This window comes from Phyllostomus hastatus, unplaced genomic scaffold, assembly GCF_019186645.2.
Source record: "Phyllostomus hastatus isolate PE091 unplaced genomic scaffold, TTU_PhHast_1.1 phas_scaffold_1066, whole genome shotgun sequence".
Lineage (NCBI taxonomy): Eukaryota > Metazoa > Chordata > Mammalia > Chiroptera > Phyllostomidae > Phyllostomus > Phyllostomus hastatus.
Window position 1 is genome coordinate 7,634,490 of NW_025334004.1, and position 26,849 is coordinate 7,661,338.

The 26,849-nt window shown below is 39.3% G+C and overlaps 1 protein-coding gene across 1 annotated transcript in view; it reads left to right on the forward strand.

The window, feature by feature from the left end:
* The window catches only part of PDE6C (phosphodiesterase 6C), a 39,554-nt gene that overhangs the window by 5,766 nt on the left and 6,939 nt on the right, over positions 1-26,849 (forward strand). The window contains 16 exon segments of the mRNA XM_045854275.1: positions 1,379-1,531; positions 1,650-1,739; positions 2,651-2,791; positions 4,707-4,781; positions 5,751-5,815; positions 5,918-5,984; positions 7,488-7,535; positions 8,888-9,037; positions 9,554-9,697; positions 10,839-10,913; positions 12,784-12,924; positions 13,155-13,262; positions 13,981-14,008; positions 14,011-14,089; positions 15,905-15,992; positions 24,111-24,211. Coding sequence (XP_045710231.1) covers positions 1,379-1,531; positions 1,650-1,739; positions 2,651-2,791; positions 4,707-4,781; positions 5,751-5,815; positions 5,918-5,984; positions 7,488-7,535; positions 8,888-9,037; positions 9,554-9,697; positions 10,839-10,913; positions 12,784-12,924; positions 13,155-13,262; positions 13,981-14,008; positions 14,011-14,089; positions 15,905-15,992; positions 24,111-24,211 — 1,553 coding nt within the window.

Sequence of the window (26,849 nt, forward strand, 5' to 3'; positions counted from 1 at the left end):
AAAGTAATCTGTGTAAATAAAAACTGCACATACCTGGGGACCCAGCAAAAGGAATTTCCACTTTGGGAAACCCATCACATAAGCACAAGAGCAAGAATGATCAGTGCTGCATTGTTTGCAGTGGAGAATACGACACACAGACTGACCGGCAGAGGACGGTGAGTGGGCCAGGGAGCTCCCACACTGTGGAGTCACGTGCGAGACTCTGGGAGGTAAATTCACATCCACACACATTGGTCTGGAGGGATGTCCATAACATATTGTTACGTGTTGAAAGTATTGTATACAATCAGAAAAGAAAATTTTATAAAAAAAAAAAAACAGAAAAGAAAAGCCTTTGTCCAAGCACAGAGCAAGGCATAGAAGTAGACATACCAAGTAGTTAACACTGATTTCCTCGGACAAGATTGGACGTTTGGAGGATTACCCATTGTTTCTTTATGTTATGATATATTGGTTCTCTAGTGTCAACTGCAGATTTTACATTTGTGATTAAAAATAAGAGCTTTTTGCCTTGTCTGGGTGGCTCTTCAGTTGGTTGGAGCACTGTCCTGTACACCAAAAGTTTACGGGTTTCATCCCCTGACAGAGCACGTGCCTGGTTGCAGGTTTGATACCCTATTAGGGTGCGTGTAAGAAGCAATCAATCGATGTTTCTTTCTCTGTGTCTCTCATTCTTTCTCTCCCCCCTCTTCCCCCTCTCTCTCTTCCAACTTATTTTCTCTCTAAAATCAATAAATGTATTGTCAGATGAAAAATTTTTAATAGTTTTTTAAAGATTTTATTTATTTTTAGAGAGGGAAGGAAGGGAGAAAGAGAGAGAGAGATACATCAATGTGCGGTTGCTGGGGGCCGTGGCCTGCAACCCAGGCATGTGCCTGACTGGGAATTGAACCTGTGATGCTTTGGTTTGCAGCCTGCACTCAATCCACTGAGCTACACCAGCCAGGGCTGTCAGATGAACATTTTTTTAAAAAAGGAGAACTCTTTGAAATATGCCTGTAACCCCAGCGGTGCTCTCCTGCCCAGCACACACTTTCTATTCATTGTAGCCCTCAGTTTTTTCTTGCCTTCCTCTTAGCACCTTCTTTCCACTTGGCTGCGACATCACCTCTTTCCTCCTGGTCCAACCTCAGCCTAACCTAGGTAGGCCACAGCTCAGCTGGGAAATGCTCACTCTGAAATAGGCAGTCTCATTTTATGCAATCATGGGATGGGCCGGCGGTGGGACCGGGGGTATGTTTTCTCAGGACCACTGCACGGGGCCCCGGTTGTCTGTCAGTAGAATTTGGACTAGACAGAAGGACCTGCTGCCATTTCTAGATGTGCACACCATGGTTCTGTGCTGCTTTGGCCAACATGTGAATGTATTTTTCAGAACAGCCATTTTTCTGACTTCATGGACAAACACACCGGGTACGTCACTAGGAACCTACTGGCAACCCCGATCATGATGGGCAAGGACGTTCTGGCTGTGGTTATGGCAGTTTACAAAGTAAATGCGTCTGAATTTTCCAAACAGGACGAAGAGGTAATGCTAACCCTGGGCATCCAGTCAGAGGCTCAGGAAACTTATTTGTTATATAAGATATCCAAAAAATAAATAAATAAAGATGTCACATCTATTTGTTTTTCTCTGTCATCTGTAGGTGTTTTCCCAGTACCTCGCCTTTGTTTCTATCATCCTAAAGCTTCATCACACCAACTACCTGTACAGTGTTGAATCCCGAAGAAGCCAGGTAAAGGGAAGCACTCCTCTGTTTTGACAAAGGGACCCAGAGGCAGCAAGACCAGACCTCTCCTTTCCCTCTTGGGGGTTTCAGACACATGGAGCAGATCCCCAGACTTCAGTCCCAGGTGTCTTTTCACGGTCCTCCCGGCTTTCCATCCCCACCCGCCTGCCTTCCCAGTGCATGTGCATCTGGCGTGCCTTTCTTCCGTCTCCATCCCAGCAGTCATGGTTTCTTCATCTGTAAGACGACAATGATAATTACAGCACCCACCCCACAAGGTTTTTGTGATGATTAAGTAGTCATTAGATAAATTAGTTTGCATAAAGCTCTTAGCAGTTCCTGGTACATAAAGGTATTAATCTGAGGAGTAAATCATTCTTCTGAAGTCTGTTTCCTCCCCGATCCAGAGGTATAAAGAACAACATTGGTAGCCAGGATACCTGAGTCTGGACCACTCCCTGGGCCTCAGTTTCCTCATTAGTACAATGGTGGGAGGGGGGTTGGGATGAGAGGCTTTTGAGGCCCCTTCCCGTTCTGACTGTCCAGGTAGGGCTACCTCTGACTAGCTCGGGGTGCATGGAAGGAGGCACGCAGCTTTCTTCCAGTGACAGCAGGAGCTAGGGTGCCCAGGGACTGTCTCTGCGGCCAATTTTAGATCACTTGCCCTTTGAAGCCAAGACATTTGGACAAAGGACCAATCATAGCTTATCCTCTTTCAGAAGCCCACAGCCTTGCAAAGGTCTCCTCATCATTCCACACAGGGAATCAGCAGTTTGTTGGATGTGGACACATTCAGAAATGGAATTGCTTTGCCTAGTGACACGGCTTCATTTTATTTCTTGCAGCCCCTGGTGAAAGCTCTATCTTTCCATAGTGTATTTTGTTCTAACAGTTTTCTTTTGAAAATCTGCTTTCAGATCCTTATGTGGTCAGGCAATAAAGTGTTTGAAGAGCTCACAGATGTTGAGAGACAGTTTCACAAGGTGCTCTACCCAGTTCGAACGTATCTGCACTGTGAGCGCTACTCCATCGGGCTGCTGGACGTGACCAAGGAGAAGGTCCTCGCTGTTCTAGTCGGTTTTTCTTGCTTAAAATCTCCTGTAAAACACATCTCACATGAAACGTGATTGATTAAGAAATGGATACACTATGTAAATAATCAGTTGTGATAGATTACAAGAACCAATGCCAAGAAAATATGGTACGGAGGTAAAAAGTGTGCATTTTGGAGTAAAAGAAGATCTAGGCTAGAATCTTGACTTTTTTATTTTCTAGTTATGTGTCTTCAATGAGTTCTTTTTAAATATTAATTAATAGACTTTATTTTTAAGAGAAATTTTAGGTTTACAAAAGCTCAGCAAGTTCCCGTACATATTCTCTTCCCTTCCCCACACCCCTCAGTTTCCCCTATTAGCGATTTCTCCTAGCATGACATCTGGCATCAATGTGGTGCATTTGTAACAATCGATGAATCAGTATTGGTACAGTATTATTAACTGAAGTCCACACTTCGGATTCAAGTTCACTCTTCGTGTTGTACAGTCTTTGGGATTCGACAGATGCACAGTGTCATATGTCTGCCCCTACAGTGTCATCCAGAATAGTTTACCAAAAATCCTGTGCTCCATTTCATGCTCCCTCTCTCTCCCTATGCTAAGTCTCTGGCAACCACTGTTTTTTTTTTCACTGCCTTTATAGTTACTTTTTCTATAATGCCATGTTTAGAATCATAAAGCTTTTCCAGATTGGGTTACTTAACTTAGCAATATGCATTTAAGTTTCCCCCACATCTTTTCATAGCTTGATAGCTCACTTTTTCTTAATGCTGAGGAGTATTCCATTGTCTGGATACACCACAGTTTATTCATTCATCTACTGAAGGACATGTTGGTTGCTTCCAAATGCTGACTATTATAAATAAGGTGTAGTTTTTATGTGGTCATGACTTGTCAATGCCTGTGGATAAGTACCAGGGAGGGCTACTGCTGGATCATATGCTAAGACCATATTTAGCTTTTAAGAAACTCCCAGACTGTCTTCTAAGATGGCTGTGCCATTTTGCATGTCAGTATTTTGGATTTTAGCCATTCCAATAGCTGTGTAGTGGTATCTCATTGTTTTAATTTACATTTCCCTGATGACAAGTGATGTGAAGCTTCTTTTCGTATGCTCACTTACCAACTGTATGCTTTCCCTGGTGAGACATCTATTCAGATTTTTTGCCCACTTTTTAGCTAGGTTGTTATTCTTCTTATTGTTCAATTTTAAGAGCTCTTTGTATATTCTGAATACAACTCGTGGACAATACTGCTTTACAACATCCTGCAAATGTCACTTTCATCACCTTCCATCTGAGGGCACCTTTCCCCAGGAGCCCCCAGCAGACCGCTCTGTCTTCATTCCCCACGACTGGGCCACATGCCTGCCCTGCCCTGCCCTCACAGCCGCCCAAGGCACCTCACACAGACCACGTGTGGGCTGTGCAGGGCCCAGGACCCCTGAGCAGGTTACTACTTGATACCCAAATAAAATCAGGTTCCGTTAGCAAGGGAGAGGGGAGAACGGAACGTTAAGGAAGGCAACCAACACCACTGGCTATTTTTGTGACCTTGGCCGAGCCTCTTAACCTATCCAGACTTAATTTAATTACCAGTAAAAGAGGTGCTCTCTATTGAGTACTTGTAACTGTGCATCAGAGTGGGTGCTTTGTGTGTGTTATTCATTTAGTCTTCACAATGATCTATGGCATAAATTCTATTATTATCCCCATTTTACTGTTGAGAAAGGTTAAGTGACTTGTTCACAGTCGTGACTTCCTATAAGCAGTACTTCTGGGAATTACAGATCGTTTTCAGCTCTAAAATTCCAGAATCATAAATTAACATAAAATATGCAAACAATGAAATTCATATAAAACATGGTCAGTCATAGAACAGTTTTTTAAAAATAATGTTTAAATATAATTGCCTCCAGGAATTCTATGATGAATGGCCAATCAAGCTAGGAGAAGTCGAGCCTTACAAAGGTCCAAAGACACCGGACGGCAGAGTGAGTGCAAACCTCTTCCTCGGTGATATCGGTGCCTGGTGCCAGGTGCTAAAGCAGAGGCAGCCATGCGCAGAGGAGAGAGCCTGAGCCTGAGAATACCTGGGTTCTAGTCTGTAACTTCCTGTGGGACCTTGGAGTAGTAGAAAGAGTACTGCTCAGGGAGTTTGAAGTTCTAGTCCCAGCTCTGCCTCAAGCCAGCTACATCGCCCATGCCTCAATTTGTTGTTTAACTTCTCAGTTTCTTTTTCTGTCAAGCCATGGCTTGGGACCAGTTGTTGTCAACAGGGAGGGACACATCAGAGCCACTTGCACAGCTTTTGAAGTGTTGTATGCATAGGTCTCCTTCTGACACCCTGGACTGGAGCTTCTAGGGGAGGGTTGGGTTAGGTTGACTTTCCCCTTGACTGCAAGCTTCACAGGGCAGGACTGTGCTCACCACTGTATGCCCAGCACGCATGAAAGGGAAGGAAACAGGCTAGAATGTGTCCAGGTCGCAGGCTCTTCAACTGTCCAAAGAAGAGAGAGGTTAGCTCTCAACATATCCACCAAATCCTGTTTCTCGGACCTCCGTTCAGATGAGCCAGTGCTGGAAGGGGGTAGGTGCCCACTGTCCAGGTGGGAAGGCAAAACATTGACCAAGGTTGAGAAACTACATGATTTGTTCCCTGAGGTTTCCAGAGGTCATACCTCTGGAAGTAGAGGAATTAGTTAACGGAAAAGCAAGTTCCCTCTAAAAGTTGTTTGGGTGAATTCAACTTTTTAAATTTAATTCAACAGGCTTGTTCATGTAGATAAATGACCGGGAATATTTCTAGTTTTATTACAGGCTTACATAATCAGAACATGAGCAGTCTGCAATTTATGTTCTGCAAAGAAATGTTTAGGAAATCAGTTTCTACTAGTGTAAGTTCATCACTGAAAAGTGTTTTGGGGGAAATAAGATTTTTCCCATAATCTCTTTCCTCTTAGGAAATCATCTTTTATAAAATTATTGATTACATTTTACATGGGAAAGAAGAGATCAAAGTGATTCCGTGAGTATTGTCATAAAGCAGCTCAGGAGTTGCCATCTTATTGTTGCACACAGTGCATTTCTCCATACAGGAATGACTTCCTTTCTTCTAATCTTCCTCAAGGACACCTCCCGCAGACCACTGGACTCTTGTTAGCGGGTTGCCAACATATGTTGCTGAAAATGGATTCGTAAGTTATTGAACAAATCTTGAATAATATTGGATGAAACTCATTAGCTAAGAGATGTAAACAAAAAGGATCTAAGTTTCAACAACCAAGTAAAGCCATAGAACACAGAATAGAAATAGGTATAAAAGAGAAAGGAAATAAAAAACAAGGGTAGGGATGTAAATTAGAGCCAGGACTGAAGAGAATAACAACCTGTTACCCAATGCCCTCCACACTAATAAAATTAGGCTGCACCTGTGCTCTTAGTTTTCCAGCATCCAGTAAGAAAAGGGAAAACTGATCAGCTCAGAGTGTTCCTAAGACAGAATCAAATTATTTAGAATAAAACACAATATATTGTGATACAAAGACTAGAAGGATGTGTTTTCCTTATTGTCTCCATGAAGTGAACACCATGTAATGCAATAAACAACAGCACCACCTATGTAACACACCTAGTGGCCCCCAGCTTTGAATTCTGCAGCCCCACAGGTGTCAGAGTCCTTTGGGACTCCCTGAGCATGGTTCATGCTGGATTTAATTTGATCTCAAATACAGTGCCCTTGGTCAAGACCTTTGAAGCATGGAAGAGTTCTGGAAAAGAGAAAAATACATAAAGAGAGAACTTTGCCACTGATTGCAATGCAGAATGTAGTGAGTTGATAAAGGAAGTGACAATTTTTGCCCTGGTCTGTCAGGTGGGGTCAGGTGGACAGTAGGGCAGGTCTGGCTGAAAGGTCAGGTGTAGGAAGACAACAAACGAGATATCTGGTAGATCCCACAGGTCTCAAGGCCAGAGGACAGGGTCACGATAGCTTTCCCACTTTCTTCCCTTCTCATGGCTGACTTTCCCCCCGAATTGGGCTTCTCGATCTGTGTCATTTTTTTGGCATCAAAATTCCTCCCTGCAAAAGTGTTTGATGCTTTCAACATTTCTTTATGTTGGCATTTTTATTTCTTCCTCCTTCAGATCCAAGTTTCTGAAATATATTCATAGCATTTATTTGCATATTTTTTTCCTTTAGTGCTGCCCTTGTATTTTTGGCAGTGTTCATTCATCTCGTTTCTTTGAATTTGGAAGAAGAATCCTTAGAAGCTGGGAAAGTAGGAAGGAGCAGAGAGGGTGCTAAATGTCATCCAATGACTTAATTAATTAGCAGAAGACAAACTGAATTCAATGCATTGTTAGCAAGTTTGGCCTACCCTAGGTCCAATATGAATACTGTATTTTGACTTGTATAATGCACACCCATGTTTTTTGTGCGCATTATACATGGGATTATTACACCCATGGTATATAATTATTATACCCATGTATAATGTGCATTCTTATTTTTCCCTCACAAATTTGGGCAAAAATGTGTGCATTATACAGAGCAAAATACGGTAATTTGCTTGTGAACCATTAAGACCTATGGAAGAAATATTCACACCTCATGCGTTTTTTCTTGTTCTTTCTGTGTTGTGGGCTTAATGGGTTCACCACATGACATTTCAGGTCCTTCATTTCCCCTTGCTTTACAGATATGTAACATGCTGAATGCCCCTGTAAATGAATACTTCACATTTCAGGTAACCTTGCCCTCTGCCAGGCCTCCCTCTCAGTGCTGGGGCGGAGGGGAGCAGCACTGCCCCCATCCCCTCCATCCCCATAGTCTTCGTAAGAGACAAAAAACAATTCTGAAGCATTTGGAAAATATCTAAATGCTAAATTGTATGGTCCAGGCTATAAATGCTGTTAGGATTCTGAAAGAGGTAAGTTCCATGTGGATGAAAAAAGTTAGAGAAGGCTTCATGTCAGAGGCGGGGCTTACCCTGGACCTTGGAGGATGACCAAATAAATCAATGGGAGGCTGAAGAATGAATAACGTGGTGTGTTGAGTGCCTGGCTACTTTTGCTTAGCTACGCACTGTGTACCCCATGGCACTGAGTACCCCATGGTACTCAGACTTCAGAGGGCATCAGAATCACCCCGCAGCTTATTCAAGATGCATGCCCAGAGATTATGAAACAAGCTAAAAGAAAATCTTGCCTGTGGTCCTTGGGTCGCACTTTGAGAAACACTCCTAAGTATCTGTGTCTGCATCCCCCACTAGACTGTTGTCATCTTGAGGTTAGGGCCAGGGATTTATCCATTTCTGTGCCCAGCAACTAGCCCAGGTCCTGACACATCATAGGGGCTTGACAGATGTTTATTAGGTAGATTACATCACAGAACAAAAGACCACCTTGATGGATCAGTCAGGAAGACAGACCACACTAGGTGTTTCAACAGAAAGAATCTAATATAAGGGATTAGTTAAACAGGTGTTGGAGGACACAAAAAGTGAACAGGAAACACTGACATAACAGATAGGTAACTGCTTCTCTTCATCTTCAGGCTGGGGAGACAAAGAGAAGAGGGCAGAGCCATTACCAATAGGCACTTGGTTCTGGTTCACTTAATCAAATGTACTAGCATACTTTTATGGCTGCGCAATCCTAGACGTGTTCTGATACAAGGTAGGAATTGTGTATCCAACACCCAAAGATTATTCTTCCTTTAAATTAAAAATACCTCAAATGGGGAGCGGTGGGGTATTGGCTATAAAGGGTTGAAGCAAGGGAGTCTTGTGGTACTGGGTTAGTACTGTGTCTCAATTCTGGTGGAGGTTGCACATTATCTAAACATGCAATGGATTTGCAGAGAACCACATGCACATACACATGCACATACAAATCTGGTGAAATCTGAATAAGCTTCATGGACTGCACCAAGGTCTAGTTCCTGGTTTTGATACTGTGTGAGTGACACAAGATGTGCCATTGAGAAAACTGGGTGAAGGGTATCTGGGACTGTTCTGTACATTTCTTTTGCAAGATCCTGTGAGTCTATAATTTTTTCAAAATTAAAAAATAACCCACATGCCTTGCTTGTTTGTAGAAAGGACCTGTAGATGAAACTGGCTGGGTCATTAAAAATGTCTTGTCCCTGCCTATTGTCAACAAGAAAGACGACATTGTGGGAGTAGCTACATTTTACAACAGGAAGGATGGGAAACCTTTTGATGAGTATGATGAACACATCACTGAGGTAAGTGCAATGATCAAACAATGGAGGGAAATGAAATTCATGAAATAACAGAGGACACATAATTATTTGTTATTCTGGAATGATATTTTTGAAGGGCAATTAAGATATGAGTCATTGGTTTGGTTACAGCCAATGTGTTACTGTGTCATTTCCTTCTTCCCTGACTTCTGTGAACTGCAACACTTTTTACTCAAGTATGAACTTTGGGCTTAATCAAAATTCTCTACGGTACTAGGGAACTGAGAAAGACGGTTTCTATTTCCTTTCTCCCCCTTCTATTCCCTCTCATCCTTGCTCTCACCCCCAGCTTTCTCTCTGGTTTTCAGGTCGTGCTTCTTCTACTAGATTTTTATAATTTTTCTCCTCTAATAAACTACACAGGGTGCATGGTGCACTTTGGAAATCAAGGGCTTAGTCCATTTTATTGTCTGGGACAATTGTTATTATTATTATTGCTGCATTCAAGTCAATTTTCCTTTAATTTTAGAGAACTGAATCACATTTCATACATTTCAGACTCTCACACAATTTCTTGGCTGGTCTCTTTTAAATATTGATACCTATGAGAAAATGAATAAGCTAGAAAACAGAAAGGACATTGCTCAGGAAATGCTCGTGCACCAGACAAAAGCCACTCCTCATGAAATCAAGTCTATTCTGGCAAGTGGGGAATTCAGTCCTGTGGACATTAGGTGGCATTTAACCAGGGCTTCTGGAATTCACCAAATTACCCAGAGGGCTGACTAATGAGAATAGGTCTAGTCCTGAGCTAAGGAGGGGAGGCAAAGAAGGAGGGTTTAGGGGAAGATCTGGGGGACCCAGTGTACATAGGCCCTGACTTGACTTCCAGGCTGCTTAGTGGAATAGCACTTTGTTAAACATAGCTTCTGGGTCTGTAGGTGCTTGGGTAGTAATATCTAGATTCAAGTGTGTTAGCAAGAAAAAAAAAACATATTTCCAGGAAAGGAACTATATCAGTCAGCTATTGCCATGTAATGCTGCATAACAACCATAACATCTCAGCAGTTTCCAACAATGAGTGTCTACTTGTGATTCATGCATTTGGGGGTTGACCATCCTTTGATTGATCTTGGTTGGGCTTGGTTCCCAGCTGTGAGTTTGGTTTGCTCTGTGTCTCTTTCTTTTTTCTTGATCGCTGCTCCCTGATAGGTGTTCTTCTCATGAGCAAAACAGAGTGCAGCAGAGCAAGCCCACTGTGCAAGCACATTTCAAGTCTTTACTTAGTGGCCAAACATGACCAAGACCAACATCATGGATGGTGGGAGAGCAAGGAGATATTTGCTAACAGTGTTCTAATTGCCCAGCTTTTAGAGTGTGTGCATAGGTATAGTTTTACTGGGTGGGTGTTTTGGGGGGGCATTGGTTTTGGTTTTGTTGGGTGAATTGAGAGTTAAGAGAATTTGACTTAAGAATTTGAGATATTAAAGATAAGAAGTTCTGGGGAGAATAAAGAGAAATTAATATAAACTAACAAAAACAACATACAAACCACTTCCCTCCCTCTCTCTCTCTCTCTCTCTCTCTCTCTCTGTCTCTCTCTCTCTCTCTCTTAGAGTTACCTTTTGGGGGAATAGAGAAATAAATTAGATAGATTATTTCTCAGAGAAAACTCTTTATAATTAGGTGTATTAGATCTTCTTTGTACCCAGAATACATCTTTGTCATGAAACTTATCACAGCATATTTCAAACAAATTTTAACTGATTTTAAGAGCAGAGGAATCAGAAACAATTTTTTTCCTTTATAGGAATTTCACACCTCAATTGCTTTTACATTTTAGAAATTTCAAGAGAAGTTAAATATAGATGTAATTGAAGACTGTGAAGAAAAACAACTTATCACAATTTTGGTACCTGTTTACTTCTACTCTTAACACTTTTTAAATAGGACACACTTTCCCACTTTTCAAATAAATACTGAGTTTCTTCTTCCTTGGCAACTTTCAAAGCTAAAAGGAAAGCATGTTTCTTCAAAAAATCAACTTCTGGCTCCTTGCTTATCTTCCTCTTGGTCCCCTACAGTCCGATTGACACGGATAATTTAGAATCACAACGAAAATGGACTATGGCATTAGGCACAGATTCTAGAGGTGTCATGGCCTGGTTCATTTGAATAACAGGATTACACCAGGACCGCCCCAGAAGACACGACAGGAATCCAGAACACAGGACCCTTCTAGGCACAATTACCATGGCCATCACTGGCTTCCCTTCTGGCGCCTGGAGGAATTCAGTTCCTTTTTGATTGTCATTGGGCCATCTCTATTATTTCTGGTTGAAATTAACTCCTTTTGTAGTTCATTCATTCTGTATTTTGTTATGTCTACTGTTAAACCCACCCGCACTCATTTCCACAGTTTATGGTTAGACTCACCCAATCATTTTTTCACTCCAGAGACAATTGTTTTCAGTTCTAGAATGTATATTTAATTTTTAAAAAAGATTCCAACTTTGTGTTAAAAAGTTTTCATCATTTTGCCCTGACTAGCGTGGCTCAGTTGGTTGAGTGTCGTCCTGCAAATCAAAAGGTCACCGGTTGGATTCCTAGTCAGGGCACCTGCCTGGGTTGTGGGCTGGTCCCCAGTTGGGGCACGTGCCAGAGGCAACTGATTAATGTTTTTCTCCCTCTTTCTCCCCTCCTCCTTCCCCCTCTCTAAAAATAAATAATTAAATATTAAAAAAATAAAACTTTTTGTTATTTTATCTATTTTGCCTATTTTCCCCTCTATATCCTTGAATTTATTGATCACATTTATTTTCAATTTTCCACCTCAATGCCTGAATCACCTTTAGGTTTGGTTCTACTATCTAGTTTTGTGGTTGGGTTTCAGTCATTTGATCATTTTAAAACATGCTTCATAATTTTTTTAAACAGGATATTGTGCATAAAAACGTGTAGGGGCTCTGGGTAGTATTATCATTCTGCAAAGAGGGTTAGATTTTCTTCCGACAAGTGAATAAAGATGGTTTTAGATTTTGTCCGGGATCGTTCATTTCAGTTTGGACCTTACTGTGCAGGTAGAGCTCTCCTAGGATACCAGCTGAAAGCCAAGGCCCCTATGCCTTGAATGTTAAAAACATGAAAACAATTAGACTGAAACTGAAATAGTCTCACATTTATTTCCTTCATTAACTGCCTCATCCTGTTCCCTCTGCCTCTTCACAACCTGTGGTGTACATGTTCTGCTTTCTACACTAAGACTGTACTGAATACCTCACTCCAGGACAGGCGCTGCAGGTTCTGGGACACCGCAGCAGAGAGACATGGCCCCATGGTCTCATGGGAAAGCATTGCTGAGCATGTAAAGAAAATATGATAGAATTGAATTAAATGATCATTTATTGTTTACTATTTCCTGAAAAGAAAAAAAAGAGAAGTTGAGTACTAAAAATGGATAAAGCTGCTGCAACCAAACATTTTCTTTTACACCGTAGAAAGAAAAGAGCTACTAGAATAAAATTGGAATTGAATCCCACTACTTAGAAATTTTCTTGATACAACTGAGTCTCAGTTTTGCCATCTGTAAACTGGGGTAACTGTGCAGGTTTGTTGTGAGAATAATTCATGCAAACTGCAGAACCCAGGGCTGGGTATATAAAGGCTCAGTGAATTGCAATGGTCTTTTTATTGTAATTTTTTTTTCACACCCAATGGTGGATGTGTGAGGCTACAGGGAAAATAGAGGAATGCAGCCTGACACAGTTTGTCTTTATTTGAACAGAAAGGACTTGCCGGACCCCAAGGCATTAGACCTGTATGAATTCTGCTTCAGTGACTTCCCCATTACAGAGCATGAACTGATTAAGTGTGGACTATGACTGTTTTTTGAAATAAATGTGGTGGAGAAATTCAAAGTCCCCGTAGAGGTGAGATGGACTATAATGTAAAATACCGGGTGATTCTGCAGCTGTTCTTCACTGATGTTTCCTGTGGTTTAAAAGATTAGCTTCAGTTTGGATTTTAAATTATTATTAACTTTGTAAATATAGAAGCTTAACCTCTGTAAACAAGACCAACCGATAAGATTGTCACGGGCCTTCTAAACTTTAGCATTCTGTTCCAAAGTCTGAATGGTGTTACCTTCTTATGGTGACAGGTTCTTACCAGATGGATGTACACCGTGAGAAAAGGGTACCGTTCCGTCACTTACCACAACTGGCGGCACGGGTTCAATGTGGGGCAGACCATGTTCACTTTGCTGATGGTAGACACAGAGCACTGTCAGTCATTATAAACCTGCACAGAGAGAACTGCGGACGGCCCATCAGCTTAGATCAGTCATTCTGGAATGTATGGACACAGTCCCATAAGCCCCAAACTCCCTTGTAGATGATACCAGACTATGTGGGGGTCCCTGGGCCCTTGGCCGGATTATCACTTTTAAAGGAAATCTTGAACTTAATAAGTGAGGACAATCACTTACCTCCTTAAAGGAAATTTCAGTTACCTGCTGGCTTGTTTTTTTAAAAAAAATATTTTCAATTAGAGTTGACATACAATATTATGTTAGTTTCAGGTGTACAGCATAGTGATCAGACATTTATATCACCAACTAATCACCCCGATAAATTTAGTACCCACCTGATACCCTATATAGTTATTACAATATTATTGACTATATTCCCTATGCTATAATTCACATCCCCATGACTGTTTTTATACCTGGCAATTTGTACATCTTAATCCCTTTATTTTTCTCAGCCACCCCCTCAACCCCTCCTCATCCTGCTGGGGTTTGTAATGGCCCAGAATGATCTATAATATTCAACATGAAATAAAAGCAACTTGCTCTAAAAGTATAGCAGGTCCCCTCCCTCATTGCAGGCAGGCCTCACAGCACATGTGTTAGAGGTGTGTTAATCCAATTAAATATATATATTTTATATTATTATTATATTAAATACATATTGTATATATTTTAGACAGGAAGGCTGAGGAAATACTACACAGACTTGAAGCCTTTGCCATGCTCGCTGCTGCCTTCTGCCATGACATCGACCACAGAGGCACCAATAACCTGTATCAGATGAAGTAAGTGACCACATGTGCAGTGTCAACATGTACTTGTGACGTTTGAAGGTGTCTAAGGGGAAAATACATGAAAATCGCCTTGTGACCAGGTTTAGATCTCGATACCTTCAGTCTCCTTTAATCTGGAATCATTTCTTAACCTTGTTGTATCTTTTGGGATGTTGATGCTTTTGAAGAGTCTAGGCCAGTTGTTTTGCAGAATATGCCTCAATTGGGCTCTGTCTGATTGTTTCCAGGTTACTGGATCCAGGGGAAAAGTTTTGAGTAGGAATTCTGTTTAGGTGTTATGTACTTCTTAGTGCCTTGCATCAGGAGACCTATGATGTTAATTTGTCCCATCATGTATGAGGTTAAGTTAAACTATTTATGAGTGTCTAGTTGATCTCTTTATGCAAAAGTACATTTTCTCCTTTGTATGAATAAATAACCTTTGAGGTGTTACTCTGAGACTGGGTGGATATCAAGCTCCCTTGTTACCTTTTTTGACTGATGTTTTTAGACCCAAAGGAATTAAAGATACACTTTTCAACTGAAATTCTGCTTTATTCATTTTTTCAAAAAATCTCCAGTGCTAACACAGAATAGGCATTTGACTATGAGTCAGAATCCTGATCCCTAAGTAGAATACTTTGTTTACCCAACCTGTTAATGACTCCTCCCCTCTGTAAAGTTCTGTTCTTTCTGACATAAAATGAAACTTCTCTATGACGACTTCCATTCTTAAAAATATTTATTCCACTTTTCTAAGACAACAGCTCCACATTACTAAGGTAAACCTTTAGCCTTAGCCTCTCTTCATCTTTTCTTTTCTTCACCTTTTTATTTTTTTGATGTCACTCCTTTTCCTCAAACAGTAAGAGCTAAAGAAAGACAGGGTACCAAAGACTGAGGTCCCCACTTACATAAAGTTGTGGCCCAAAAGTAACAAACAGAACATTTATTTTATTTTTATTTATTTTTAGAGAGAGGAAGGGAGGGAGAACGAGAGGGAAAGTGATTGGTTGAGTCTCACAGGCGGCCCAACTGGGGACTGGGCCTGCAACCCAGGCATGTGCCTTGACCAGAATCAAACAGGCAACCTTTTGCCTTGCGGGATGAAGCTCAACCAACTGAGCTGTGCCAGTCAGGCTTGAACAGGAAATTTAAGTTTGAATTTATCTCACTGTCTTGGAGGAGGAAAGAAATGCTACTTTATAGTGACTTTCATTTTGGTTCCTGGAAATTCTTTTTTTCCTCTCTAAATTTTTTAAAATCTAGTTGACATGCAATATTATATTAGTTTCAGGTGGACAATATATGGATTAGATATTTATATAACTTACAAAGTGATCACCTTGATAAGTCTAGTACCTATCTAACACCATATATAGTTATTACAGTATTATTGACCATATTCCCTATGCTTTATTTATAAGAATACATTATTCTTTATGAACACTTTCTCTATAAATGATCTATCGGCTTCAACAGGTTTGTTACATGTTTCGTAAGTCATATTCTACCACCATGAACTCTGGGGAACAAAGATTTTTGATGCAGGGGATAAACCAAACTTCCAAGTTTAAACAATTCAACCATTTCATGCATTCAACAAATTAGGGGGCGTTAAAAAGAATCTGCTTTAAAGAACATATTCTCATCTTCTAAATCTGAAACATCTTTTTTGATATGTAACTTCTGACCATTTCATGGATATTAGGGGACAAGGAGAGAGAAGAAATGAAAAAAAATCCTCAGATAGTAAAGATTCTATATTGTATGACACCTGCATAATCTTTAAACAGCTAAAATCATGGCCTATCCTTCTCCTTCTAGATCCACATCTCCATTAGCAAAGCTCCATGGATCTTCTATTTTGGAGCGGCACCACCTGGAGTACAGTAAGACTCTACTGAAGGATGAGGTATGTGAGCCTTTCCCTAGGGCAGCTCATAAGCTCTGGGCCAAAATGCTAGCCCACAGACAATGCTTTGAAAGAGGATGACCTTGGGTTATGAAGGCTGACAGTGTGTACCTCATAAAAGTCAATGGATAGGAATTGCTATATTGCAACAGGTTTTGAACAACCAAGTTGAAAGTAGCTGTGACAGGGGACAAAAGGGCCATGGAAAGTCACAGAATCTCTGTGGGTTTGTGGAAAAAAGAAGAGAAAGCTTACAGGGAATGTGAAAGGGGAGGTATAAATATAAAGAAGAAAAATGGCACACCTGAAACAAATACAAAATTATATTGAATGTAAATTGCAATTGAAAAATAAAATTTAAAAAGAAAAAGGAAAAATGGCTACATAGCCACTGGGTTTCTTTTTCATTCATGGGCACTCCCTGTAGGGCATGGTCTGTATCTTGCAAAAAGTCAAGCTTTGGTAGTGGAGGGAGGCATGAAATTAGGATATAAGAGAGAGTCAGACAACTACCATCAGTGAGTCACTGAGGGTTCCAGAGGGAGGCATCGTATTCAGAAGAGGGCAGGGCATAGGGGAGAAGAGGGATTGGATCAGGGACAGCTTTATGCAAAAAGTGGCTTTGACCTTGGTATTGAATTCACTTTGATTTGCACATATCATGTACTACTAAGGGAGGCAGTTGATCTTCACTTTATTAATTTATTTAAAGGGGAAGAAATACGTCCCCAACTTACGACAAAGATGGAGGCATAGGTAGATATACTTTGCCTCCTCACACAACCAAAATAAGGACGACAACAAACTTTAAAAAATAATAACAGAACTGCCAGAAAATCAAAATGTATGAAAGACCAACAACCAAAGAGTTATAGAAGAAATATTCATCCAGGCTGGGAGGTGGAGGCAGCAGCTTGTGGTCCCACATTTGCGTGCAGATAAACCTGGAGGAATACCTAGGGAGTGAGACAGACCATGCAACCCAGGGTTCCAGCATGGGGAAAAAAAGCCTCAAAACCTCTAGCTGTAAAAACCTGTGAGGATTGCAGCAGCAGGAGAAACTCCCAACCTCACAGTAGAGTTCATTGGAAAGACCCACAGGGTCCTAGAATGTACACAAAAACATCCACCTGGGAATCAGCGCCAGAAGGGCTCAATTTGCTTGTGGGTGGCAGGGGAAGTGACTGAAAGTGGGATGAGAGCTGAGCAAGCAGCACTGTTCCCTCTCTGACCCCTTCCCCCACATACAGTGCCACAACCCAGTGACAAGTGTTGCTGTGCCCTGGCAAATACCTAAAGCTCCATCCCTTACAATGTAACAGCTGTGCCGAGACAAAGAAATATGGCCCAAATGAAAGAACATTTCAAAACTCCAAAAATAGAACTAAGCAAAGAAGAGATAGCCAACCTGTCAGATGCAGAGTTCAAAACAGTGGAAATCAGGATGCTCACAGAAATGGTTGAATATGGGTGCAAAATAGAGGAAAAAGTGAAGGCTATGAAAAGTGAAATAAAGAAAAATACATAGGGAACCAACAGTTATGACAAGGAAACAGGGACTCAAATCAATGATTTGGACCAGAAGGAAGAAATAAACATTCAACCAGAACAGAATGAAGAAACAAGATTTAAAAAAAAAATGAAGAGAGGCTTAGAAACCTCTGGGATAGATTGAAACATTCCAACATCTAACTCATAGGGATGCCAGAAGGAGAAAAGGAAGAGCAAGAAATTCAACTTTCAGTTTGAAAAAATAATGAAGGAGAGCTTCCCCAATCCAGCAAAGGAAATAGACTTCCAGGAAGTCCAGAAAACAGGGAGTCCCAAAAAGTTGGACCCAAGGAGGAACACACCAAGGCACATCATAATTACATTAGCCAAGATTAAAGACAAGAAGAGAATCTTAAAAGCAACAAGAGAAAAGAAGACAGTTACCTAGAAAGGAGTTCCCATAAGGCTATTAGCTGATTTCTCAAAAGAAATCCTACAGTCAAGAAGGGGCTGGAAATAAGTGTTTGAAGTCATGAAAGGCAAGGACCTACATCCAGGATTACTCTATACAGCAAAGCTACTATCATTTAGAATGGAAGGGCAGATAAAGTGCTTCCCAGATAAGGTCAAGTTAAAGGAGTTATCATCACCAAGCCCTTATTCTATGAAATGTTAAAGGGACTCATCTAAGAAAAAGAAGATGATAAAAAATACGAACAGTAAAATGACAACGAACTCACAACTATCAACAACTGAACCTAAAAAAGCAAAAACAAACTAAGCAAACAGTCAGAACAGGAACAGAATCACAGAAATGGAGATCACATGGAGGGTAATCAATGGTGGAGGGAGGGGGAGAAGGGGGGAAAATGTACAGGGAATAAGAAACATAAATTATAGGTACAAAATAGACAGGGGGAGATTAAGAATAGTATGGGAAATGTAAAAGCAAAGAACTTACACGTACAACTCACGGACATGAACTAAGGGTGGGGAATGCTAGTAGGAGGGGGTTGCAGGGCAGAGCCTAATAAAGGGGAGACAAAAATGGGATAACTTTAATAGCATAATCAATAAAATATACTTTAGGAAATTTTATTTAAGGGGTACACAGGCTTGTGGGAAAGTTATGGATATAATCTAGTTGTACTTTTAAAAAAATCACTTGAGAAAGTTCCAAACCAAAAACAATTAAAATGAGTCATTTACTAGGCAGAGGGGAACACTGTTTTGTCACGGCAGAGAACTTATTTAGAATTGCAGATGCTCATTGGTCGCTTTTCTCAGTTTCTATAATAATCTTTTATTAAAGGCTCAGGGGAAGGAATACACAGAAATATGTTCCAAGTTTTGAGATAACACTACAGTTTTCTAGGTAATGGAAAGCCAAGTGGGAAAATTTATGAGGCAGAGTGATGAGGAACAAAAATGGAAAAAAGAAAAAGTGACGTGTGTTTTTAATAGCCTATGATTGATGCAGCGCCAGGACATGGGGACCTCGACAAGCTGCGTCAGAATCATCGATTTAATGGGGCGGGGTGGGCAGGCTGTTAAAAACAGATCCTGGGCTTCCTGTCAAACTCACTAACTGGGCTCTCTGAGGTGGGGGCCAGCAAATTTGCATTTTCAACAAAAACTTTAATAATTCTGATGCATAGCCAGAACCTCTCCCTGCAGAAGAATTTATACCAAAAAAATGATAATATCTGTTTTATGAGAATTAAAAGAACAGTTAAAAGTGATTCAGAGAGGGAAGAGTAAATTGTTAATTACTCAATTTGTTATGAATTTTTGTTTTGCTCCATAAGACAATCTTATATTTTTGAGTAAGAATTTTCTATAATTTCCAGTGATTATGTGCTAACACAGGTAGATTATGTCAAATATACTTTTATTTTTATTATTTAATTTTACATTTATTTACTAAAGGAAAATATGTTTAAAAACTATGGCCAAATATTTAAATGGTTAACATTGGAAGCCTCCTTGTATCTCATATGTTCTCCCCTTCTGGGACTGACGAGTTTATAATAAGAGTGGTGGTTTTCCATCTTATTTTTTTAATGTTATTTACTCTGCAGTCTGAACTGGTTTCGGTGGCTAGGTAAAGGTTTATTATTCTTTCTAAAAAGGCATATTGCATCTCAGTAATCTTTACCACCTTGGCGAGGACCTGTCTACAATGCTATTCAACCTACTAATTGCAGACTTTTAAGGCCTGTAAATAGAGTCGCTAGGCAATGCAATCACAGAGCTTTTTATAAGCAGGCAAACTGAATGCTGAAAAAAATGAAATCTTTAGCCATCATTGTAGACAATACAACTCTTTTATTTACTTACTTTTATATGAAAAATATTTACATTAAAAACCTTTAATTTTCTAATAAGGAAAATTTTTAGGATTTATCTAGCATTTCGGCATTTCGTGGACATGACACTTTGTTTTGCATATTACAAGGCTTCGACCTAAAATATCCTGACATCCCAGCAGAGTGGCATTTACTGCTTTCAGAATTAGAACCACCCATAGTCTAACCTGACAGAAACCCACCCTTTAACTTGAGTGAATAGCTGGAAAAACTTTGTCAGTCACATTTGTAAGAATAAACATTTTAATACTACAATGTACTGTAGAAATGACAAAATAAATTGCTCAGTACAAATAACAGAACACTTTTGTTATTCAAAAACACTTCTTTACAAAGCATATGGTAGTTCTATTCATGTTTTTTTATACCACCCCCACGTTATACAAAGGAGGCACAAAGAAGAAAGATCTCATGCACGGTCACCAGTGGGCTGTGAACATGGCGGCCATGTTCTCCAACACTCAGACTGGATCTGCCTGCACTTGCTGTAGCTCCTCGCCTGGCAGCCCTAATCAGAATGAATTGGAGCCGCATCTACCTATTTTGGTATACTACGCAGAATTTATATTTTTATTGCCACTTTAATAGTAGGGGGAGAATAAAAATAGACTCTTTGAGTTAGTGGGCCCTTGCTCTAATTAAAGGGTCATAGGCTCTGCCATTGCTTACTTCATTTTTCATTTTCACCAATAACTTTATTGATTTGGATATTTTGAGTATATCAGCTGTCTCCCGCTATTGGCTTCTAGTGGGTGGAGGCCAGGGGTGCTGCTAAACATCTTCCAATGCATAACAGCCCACAGCAAAGAATTATTTGGCCAAAATGTCAATAGTACCAAGAAACTTTGCAAACCACTTTTGACACATTTGATCAGTCACAAGCACCTTCTCCATACACTGTACAAATATTTTGCACTTCAGTTGCATTTTTTACCTTTCTTGAAATAATAAAGCATAATACACTAAAAATGTTGCATATTTTCTTTATCTCCAATATTAAAATGGCTATACAAAAATTCACCAATTTTGATAAGTTTTTTGTAGATGCACACTATTATGACAGCTGTCACAATGAAATCTAACATAATTGTTTCAAATGAAGTTAGACAACTAAACACTACTAGAGCTATCATACAGAAAAAATGTAACGGACTTTTTGGCCAACCCAATACATTTAAATTAAAAAGAAGGAAAATGAAGGTTAATGGAAAAATAAGATGAAGTATGGTAAATGCCCAAAGTGTTCCCAATATGTGTATGGTGAGATATAAACATTTATTAGACATGGGCTGCAAATTTGGTCGAGATTTCCAGCAACTAATACAAAACAGAAGCACGATATTTTATTTGAATCTGTATCCATTGCTTAAAAAGAAACCACCGAGAAGCTTTTCTTTTAAGAAATTTAACTGTGAAAGGAATCAAAGAAAAAATATGAAAGAATATAGAATTAAGAAAGGGTTTTTCAATTAGTATATGTGTACATGTTTTTAGATAAAAGTAAAAATAAATTAGAAAAAAAGGAGTGAAATTTAGGTATATTATGCTATTTAAAAGGCAGCGCTAAAACGTTGAATGTACACCCCTTTTCCTTAATTATACCAATTTTAAAAGTATGCCATTATTCATCTTTTTTTAAATCCAATATTGACTTGCTTAGTAAAGCGAAAGACCTTTTGATAATCTGTTAGCTTTAATGCAGCTGCTTTATTATTTTGGATTGGAAAAGATATGACAAATGGAGTACAGCAGGGTCAGTCATATTTATTTTTTTATTTCTCTTTGTATGTAACCTTCTCTCACACACATGTATTTAGCAGATAGCAACAGGTATCTAAGTTTGCAAATAGAAGCAACATACATCAAAATAATTGGTGCATAAAAACAAATTCTGATTTGGTCAATAGTTAGATGATGTGTTCTGTGCGGTCTGACACTTGGCAGAGAGCGGGGATTCTAGCCCAAAGGATTATTGATTTAAATTCAGGGGCCCGTTTTGCTTTTCTCCCTTTCCTGTTCTGTTTTTATTTGGCTCTTTTAACTTCTTGTTTATTTTCATGTTATTTTTTAAATTGCATGTATTTGAGGTGTACAACATGATGTTTTGATCATATACATAGTGAAATAATTACTACAGTCCAGCTAATTAACATATCCATCTCCTCACATATGTACCTTTCTGTGCGTGTGTGCTGAGAACTCCTGAGATCAACTCTCTTAGCAAATATTCAGTATACAATAAGTATTAAAATGACTCATGTGCTTTTAATGTTAATTTGTCTAAAAGTTTAAGGCATTTACACACACACTCCCAGTTTTCCTTCAGTACAGCAATCAAGGATGACTTTAAGTGTTACTGGATCCACAAATATGTGCAAATAATGTGCACATAGCTTTTGGAGCATAAAAACATGTATCAGTGAACAGATAAAGACAGTGACTCACTGACATCAACAAGCCATTGGGTCACCATGAGTCCAAAGGCCACCATGGTGCAGGTTAAGTGGGATTAAAGTAACAAATGACCCCTTTCCTCTTCCTCCTCCCTGGCCAATCCAGACAGGTTGAAAATACCCTGTATCCAAAAAGTTTGGTTCAGAGAATATGGGTTGATATGCCCAAGGGCCTGCTGTGAACTCTCTCAAGTAAGAACTTGATCTTGGTCTAGACAAGCTTTCTTTTGTTTCTTTTACTTCTTGGAGTATTCAACAGATATTTTTTGTTACATCAATTCAAAAAGACTAACTGTCATTGCTATTATGAACTTATTATTTTAACAAAAAATATCACATCTTCCCTTTCTTCTACTTATATCTGCTGTGTAAAATACCTTTTATTTTTTGTCCCAGAAGCTGTTATTCAAAAAGATGACTTAAGTGAAGGTTTGTAAAACATATAATATAGAAAACTTGAGTTTTGTCCACTTCTTGCTTTCTAATGTTTCAATCTCCTGGAAGGACAGAGAACCAGAGTTGGTCTTGGGCTTGCAGTTCTATTTTAACCTGAAGCTAGCTTCAAAGCTTCATATAACAAGAATAATGATACAGCCTTTGTAGCAATTTATGGTTTTAAAATGCATTCTCAGTTATCTCAGTTGAGTCAACATTCCACAAATGTTCATCGATCATAGACTAAGTGCTAGGCAGTTAGGCAGGGCAGCTGTTGTTATCCCGTTTGAGAAAGCAAATACTCACAGATGTTCAGTGACGTGGCCGGGATTATGCAACTACCAAGTGGTGAGTCTGGGAACTGAACCTGGGCTTCTTGCTGAGAGGCGGGTTAGTGCCACACTACTCTGGTTTAGACTCCAGCTCTGCCACGTACTTGCTGTTTAACCTGAGTGAGTTACTTAACCTCTCTGTGTTGTGGTTTGTTGTGAGAGTAAGAGTATCCATAACGCATTTAGAACAGTGCCTGGTAAGTGGTAAGCACTATGTTGAGCTGTTATCATTATCTGGTGTTTAGTCCAGTGTACTTGTCTGTGTTATGCTGCCTGTGGCCCTACATAGGTTGGTAGACTATTTCCTCCTTTATTTCCAGTGAAACTTTTCCTGTATTTCGTAACAGGAAACTCCATTTGGCAAAACCACCATACATCTGTCCTTTGGCCTATATGTCCAAAACCGTCTACTGGGAATATCAGAACTTTTAAAAACCACTCCCAACTTTATACTCTGGTTTTCTAGAACACAAAGAAATGATGCCCATCCATTATGTGAAGCTCTTTGAAGAAAGGTCTACTTAAATCTTTGTAAAATATAATTGCAAAAAAAATGTTTAAGAACCGCTTAGAAGGATTTCATGATTTTTCCTACATATGCATGAACACTAGTGTAATTTGCAGCTTCTGAAAGTTGTGCAACAGTTTCTGTGATCCCTCTGAAGCTACCTGGTGAATAATTCAACATGTCTAACAATTGAACATCTACAAGATATTCTTTACTAAAGCTCTTCAATTAACACGAGCAAATTTTAATCTGTTATTATTTTTAAGTGGTCCTGGAAGAAAACACTTTTGAATAAATTCATAAATCACATGAATATTTGCTAATAATATCTATTTTTATAGATAAGTTATCTTATTCAAAGTAGAGAAGTTTACTTAATCCAAGATACAAAAATTGAAAGCTAAACAGTGGAAGACCTAGTTTTCTTCTCTTTGTAATAGAATAATCTTTATTTTTGTTAGGTATACTTTGGTTTGTTGAATCCCAGGCAAATTAATGATTGCACTTTATTATGAATTTTCATCTTGCAGAGTTTAAACATCTTCCAGAATCTAAACAAACACCAATTTGAAACAGTTATTCATTTGTTTGAAGTTGCAATAATAGCAACTGACCTGGCTTTATACTTCAAGTAAGTGCATAACTTCCTTATATCTGTGTGGTTCTTCCTTCCATAAATGATCCATGACATTGAACTTCAAAGGGATTTATTCACACACACATTTATTCATTTTCCTTTTGGATTATTAATAGAATACCTTCAAGATGTCCGGTAGTAAACTTACTAGACATCTGGAAGTAGTTTATTATCTGAAGAAGTTTGAGTTGAAGAATATTCAGCAAGGTTGGTGCTGAATACCGTGGCAGAAGAGTGATACCACCAAATATTATGAGGTGACTTTTTGCCCTGGTGAATCCACCATGGTCTGGACTCTGACATTTGATCCTGTCAGCGTCAGGGAGATGAACACTCGTGGTGACACTGATGAGCACTAACCAAAGTCTTAGAATGCTGAGTTATATACAGGAGAGTGCTAGCTTATTTAGAATAATAATTACGTAGGACCAGATGCTTCTCGTCAGTGAATAAAGTTGCTTGTTAAAAATGGTTTAGAACAATGTGAAAAGTTATAGGATCCAAACATTCATGATGTGGATGGGCAATATCAAATTGTGCCTCTCCGACCCTTCTTAATTAAAAATTTAATTATTAAATAAATCATACATGAAGACAGATACTTAGAATGATATAATTGATGTCCAAATATCCATAACTCAGATTCAACGAATGTTAAGACTTGCCACACCTGTGTTAGATCTCTTCTTTTTTAAGGAGGAAATAAGTGATGGAAGTGAGGCGTCCTACCCCACACCAACCCACCAGGAAAGACCCTTCCCTTCACTCTCACAGACATTACCATCCATCCTTTCCATCTGTGTTTTTATATGTGATTATGAAGTGCTTTAAAATTTTCCATAAATGGCACCATACTGTACATACCTTTCTGCAACTTGCTTATTCTCTTTATTTTTTAAAATATATTTTATTATGCTTTTAGTTGTCTCAATTTTCCCCCAATGCCCCCCCTATTTGGTACCCCTATTCCCTCCAGTAATCTCCCCTTAGTTCATGTCCATGGGTCATGCAAATAAGTTCTTTGGTTATTCCATTTCCTATACTGTTCTTAACATACCCCTATTTTATACCTACCAATTTGTACTTCTTAATCCCTGAACCTTTTCCCCTATTCTTCCCCTTCCCCCTCCCAGCTGATAACCCTCCAAATGAGTTCCCTATCTATGATTCTGTTCCTGTTCTGCTTGTTGCTTAGTTTTGTTTTGTTGGGGGTTTTTTTAGATTCAATTGTTGGTAGTTGTGAATTTTATTGCCATTTTAATGTTCATAGTTTTGATCTTCTTTTTCTTATATAATTCCCTTTAGCATTTCATATAATAATGGCTTGGTGATGATAAACTCCTTTAGTTTTACCTTTTTTTTGCCCTTCAATTCTAAATGATAGCTTTTCTGGACAGAGTAATCTAGGTTGTAGTAGTCTAGGTTCAAGAATCTATGAATGTTGCTTTTCATCGCTTTGAATACTTCTCGCTAATCCCTTCTTACCTGCAAAGTTTCTTTTGAGAAAACGGCTCAGAGTCTTATGGGAACTCCTTTGTAGATAACTTTCTGCTTTTCTCTTACTGCTTTGACTCTCTCTTGCCCTGCTTGGTGTGGCTTGCTGAATTGAGTGCTGGGCTGCAAACCAAAGGGTCAGCAGCTCAATTCCTAGTCAGGGCACAGGCCTGGGTTGCAGGCCAGGTCCCCACTGAGGAGTGCGTGAGAAGCAACCACACAATGATGTTTCTCTCCCTCTCTTTCTCCCTCCCTTCCCCTCTGTCTAAACATAAATAAATAAAATCTTTACAAAAAAAGATTCTCTTTATCTTTAACCTTTGGCATTTTAATTATGATGTGTCTTGGTGTTGTCTTCTTTGGGTCCAACTTGTTTGGAACTCTGTGCCTCCTGGACTATTGTATGTCTATTTCCTTCACCAAATTAGGGAAGGTTTCTTTTATCATTTTTTCAAGTAAGTTTTCAATTTCTTGCTCTTCCTCTTCTCCTTCTTGTACCCTATGATTAGAATATTGGTACATTTGAAGATGTCCCAGAGGTTCCTAGCCTATCCTCATTTTTTTCAATTCTTTTTTCTTCTTGCTGTTCTGATTGAATGCTTTTTTCTTCCTTATGTTCCATACTGTTGATTTGATTCTTGGCTTCATCCCCTCCACTGTTGTTTCCCTGTAGGTTTTCCTTTATTTCACTTAATGTAACCTTCATTTCTGCCAGGGTGTTTTTTTTATGCTATTGAAGTACCTATTGTGTTCCTTGAGCATCCTGATAACCAGTGTTTTGAACTCTTCTGGTAGGTTTCTTATCTCCATTTCATTTACTTCTTTTTCTAGAATTTTGTTCTATTCCTTTATTTGGACCCTATTTCTTTGTCTCCTCATTTTGTCAGTGTTGGGAACAAGGAAATTAAGAACTAAATTTAACCTTAATAGACAAGAACCACATTGTAGCTAAAAAGAAATGATAAAAGAGCCAGAGTACAGTTAAGCAAACATCCTGTGTCTAGCAGATGCTCTCCCCTGGGTAGGCTAGATAACCCATGCTTTGTAGTTTTAATCAGAAAATAAGAACCTAGCTAGCTAGAGCCAGGAGATTACTAGGTTAATGAACAAACATCCTGCCTTCCCGCCTTATGAAAGA